Source organism: Empidonax traillii, unplaced genomic scaffold (genome assembly GCF_003031625.1).
Source record: "Empidonax traillii isolate 1590-97213 ecotype Southwest subspecies unplaced genomic scaffold, ASM303162v1 scaffold1217:size511469, whole genome shotgun sequence".
In the NCBI taxonomy this organism is placed as follows: Eukaryota; Metazoa; Chordata; class Aves; order Passeriformes; family Tyrannidae; genus Empidonax; species Empidonax traillii.
Genome location: NW_020956410.1, coordinates 351,785 through 354,641, shown reverse-complemented (window position 1 = coordinate 354,641; position 2,857 = coordinate 351,785). Strand labels below are relative to the sequence as shown.

The following is a 2,857-nucleotide window of genomic DNA, read 5'->3' as shown; positions in this document are numbered from 1 at the left end:
CCCCCCCCCCCCCCCCCCCCCCCCCCCCCCCCCCCCCCCCGCGTCCTCCCTCCCCCTTCCCGCTCCATCCTCCTCCGCCTCGCCCCTGCCCACCGCCCCCAGTCTCCGGAGCCGCCGAGCGCTGCCCATCGCCTCTCCGCCCTCCGCCGTCCCTCCCGCGGCAGCTCCGCCGGCGCCGGCGGAGGCAGCAGCGGAGCGAGGGGCGGCCCCGGGGCCGCTGCCCCCTTCCCCGCCGCGGGGGTGTGCGGGCATCGCCGGGGGTGCGCGGAGCGCGGAGCGGAGCCCGGCGCCGCCTCCATGTTCCAGCTGCCCATCCTCAATTTCAGCCCGCAGCAGGTGGCCGGGGTATGCGAGACCCTGGAGGAGAGTGGGGACATCGAGCGCCTGGGGCGCTTCCTCTGGTCCCTGCCCGTGGCTCCGGCGGCCTGCGAGGCGCTCAACAAGAACGAGTCGGTGCTGAGAGCCCGGGCCATCGTGGCCTTCCACACGGGGAACTACCGGGAGCTCTACCACATCCTGGAGAACCACAAGTTCACCAAGGAGTCCCACGCCAAACTGCAAGCCCTCTGGCTGGAAGCGCACTACCAGGAGGCGGAGAAGCTGCGGGGCCGACCCCTGGGGCCGGTGGACAAGTACCGGGTGAGGAAGAAGTTCCCGCTGCCCCGCACCATCTGGGACGGCGAGCAGAAGACACATTGCTTCAAGGAGAGGACGAGGCATTTGCTGCGGGAGTGGTACCTGCAGGACCCTTACCCCAACCCCAGCAAAAAGCGGGAACTGGCTCAGGCCACGGGACTTACTCCCACGCAAGTGGGCAACTGGTTCAAAAACCGCAGGCAAAGGGACAGGGCAGCAGCCGCTAAGAACAGGTAAGGTGCTGCCCGTCCCCTCGGGGCACAGGAACCCCCCCCTTAGCGAGCCTTCGAGGGGTGGGCGGTGTGAGACCGCCGGCAGAGCACGGGCGAAACGAGCCCGGGAGGTTTCTCCCCGGGAAATGCAGCGAGATAAGCAGGAGCAGCGGGAAAACCCTAGGGCTTTTAAATGACCTGGTTTAAATAGGGAGGGTCCCCGTCTGGGCTTCCCCTTGGTCGCTCTGGAGGGAGCGGGGAGAAGGGAGCGGGAGGGGGGCCGCCCGGAGCCCCCGTGACCCCGGCAGGAGCTGGTGTCTTCAGGGGCTGAGCGGAGAGAAACCCCCTTCAAAGTTTTGCCCGGACATACAGATACCTATTTGAGGTATGTCCATCCTGAGCAGAGCCGGCCATGCCCTCATGCTCATGTTCCTCCACTGGGCCAGCCAGGAACATTATTCGGGATATTGCTCTTATTTTTAATCTTTTAAAATATATTAAAGCATAAAATCTCAGCTTTAAATGGGCAGTGTTATCCCAATACTAGTGACACAAGCAGACTCCCCGGGAAGTGTGGAAGGGAGCAGAGTCTCCCCGTTATCTCCTCTCCAGGATTCCTGGGAAATTCCCCTTGTCACCCCCTCAGCCGGGCTGCCGCAAGTGAGGGACGTGTGTGCCATCACCTGCAGCCCCTTTTTGTAGGCTGAGGGAAGACGTAAGGCCTGCTGGAGGGGAGCCGCCGCCCGGGAGATGCTGCAAGGAATTACGACCGCTGGGATGAGGCCCGGTCTGGGGACAGGCTGCGGAGGAGGGGGACAGCCTTCCCCCGGGTGTGCCAGCCGAGGAGCGGGGTTGACCCTGAGGCGGGCACCCAGTTCCTCAGGCAGAGCTGAGCTGAGAAACTGGGGGGTGTCCGCCCAGTTTGTCCTCTTTCCTATCGCTGGTGTAAAGTGGTTTGAGCTGGAGGCTAGGGGCAGCGGCGCGGGAGTGCAGATCGGGGAAGGCCCCGGGGGGGTCTCGGGGGCTGCCGGCGGGTCCCGGGGGTGCGGAGGGCGGGCGGTGATGCTGTGTGTGCCGGTTCCTTGCAGGCTACAGCAGCAGGTCCTAACGCAGGGCTCGGTGCGCTCGCTGCAAGCGGAGGAGGAGAGCGGCGGGGAGGCGGTGGGGGCCGCCTCCAGCCCCGCAGCCAGCCTCTCCAGCAAAGCGGCCACCTCCGCCATCTCCATCACATCCAGCGACAGTGAATGTGACATCTGACACCACCGCCATGGCAATCCGGGGGCAGCGGGAGGCCCGGCTCACCGGTGCCTGCCCGAACGGCCGGAGCAGCGGGGCTGGCAGTGCCCGGCCGCGGGTGCCAAACCCGGGGTGCGGGGCGCTCCCCCGCCGCCCGCCCGCGCCTCCCTCACAGTCCCGCCGCAGACTGCATTAAAAACACGTCACTGAAATCGTTGTCGCCTTTACTTCGAAGGATTTGCAGAAGTTATGCCTAAAAAAAAAAAAAAAAAAAAAAAAAAAAAAAAAAAAAAAAAAAAAAAAAAAAAAAAAAAAAAAAAAAAAAAAAAAAAAAAAAAAAAAAAAAAAAAAAAAAAAAAAAAAAAAAAAAAAAAAAAAAAAAAAAAAAAAAAAAAAAATACAAAACAAACCAAGTAATTAAAGAAAGCCCAGAAAACGTTTTAAAAAAATTAATAATCAACAAAAAAAACCGAATGCCAAGTTGGAAAATGTCTGAGCGCCTGCCCTTATCCCGCGGAGGTGTTTCATGTTGAAAAGACGCTGTTCTTTTGGTTGGGTTTTGCTTTACTTTAAAGGGGTTTTTATATATATATATATATATATATAATGTTTATTTACTTATTTAAGGGATTGCTATGGTAGATTTTTTCTATTATTATTATTATTAATTATTATTATTTCTGGCTTGTTCTCTATGTGCACAGGTGACTTGTAGAGCATGTGCAGGACGAAACTGTATGAAGCAGCCTAAAACCATAATAAAATATTTGGTG

General features: G+C 58.2%; 1 protein-coding gene across 1 annotated transcript; it reads left to right on the top strand.

The window, feature by feature from the left end:
• The first annotated feature begins 97 nt into the window (after positions 1–97).
• Positions 98–2,350, top strand: SIX6 (SIX homeobox 6). The gene is made up of 2 exons (XM_027905891.1): positions 98–869; positions 1,937–2,350. Exons 1-2 carry the CDS (start codon positions 298–300, stop codon positions 2,103–2,105), a joined length of 741 nt encoding a protein of 246 aa, XP_027761692.1. The 5' UTR covers positions 98–297; the 3' UTR covers positions 2,106–2,350.
• Positions 2,351–2,857: the final 507 nt, after the last annotated feature.

Bases quoted from the DNA above. Each gene is read 5' to 3' on its own strand.
- SIX6 (XM_027905891.1), top strand. From the start codon at position 298: ATGTTCCAGCTGCCCATCCTCAATTTCAGCCCGCAGCAGGTGGCCGGG. The intron at 870-1,936 runs GTAAGGTGCTGC...GGTTCCTTGCAG, and splicing joins GCAGCAGCCGCTAAGAACAG to GCTACAGCAGCAGGTCCTAA.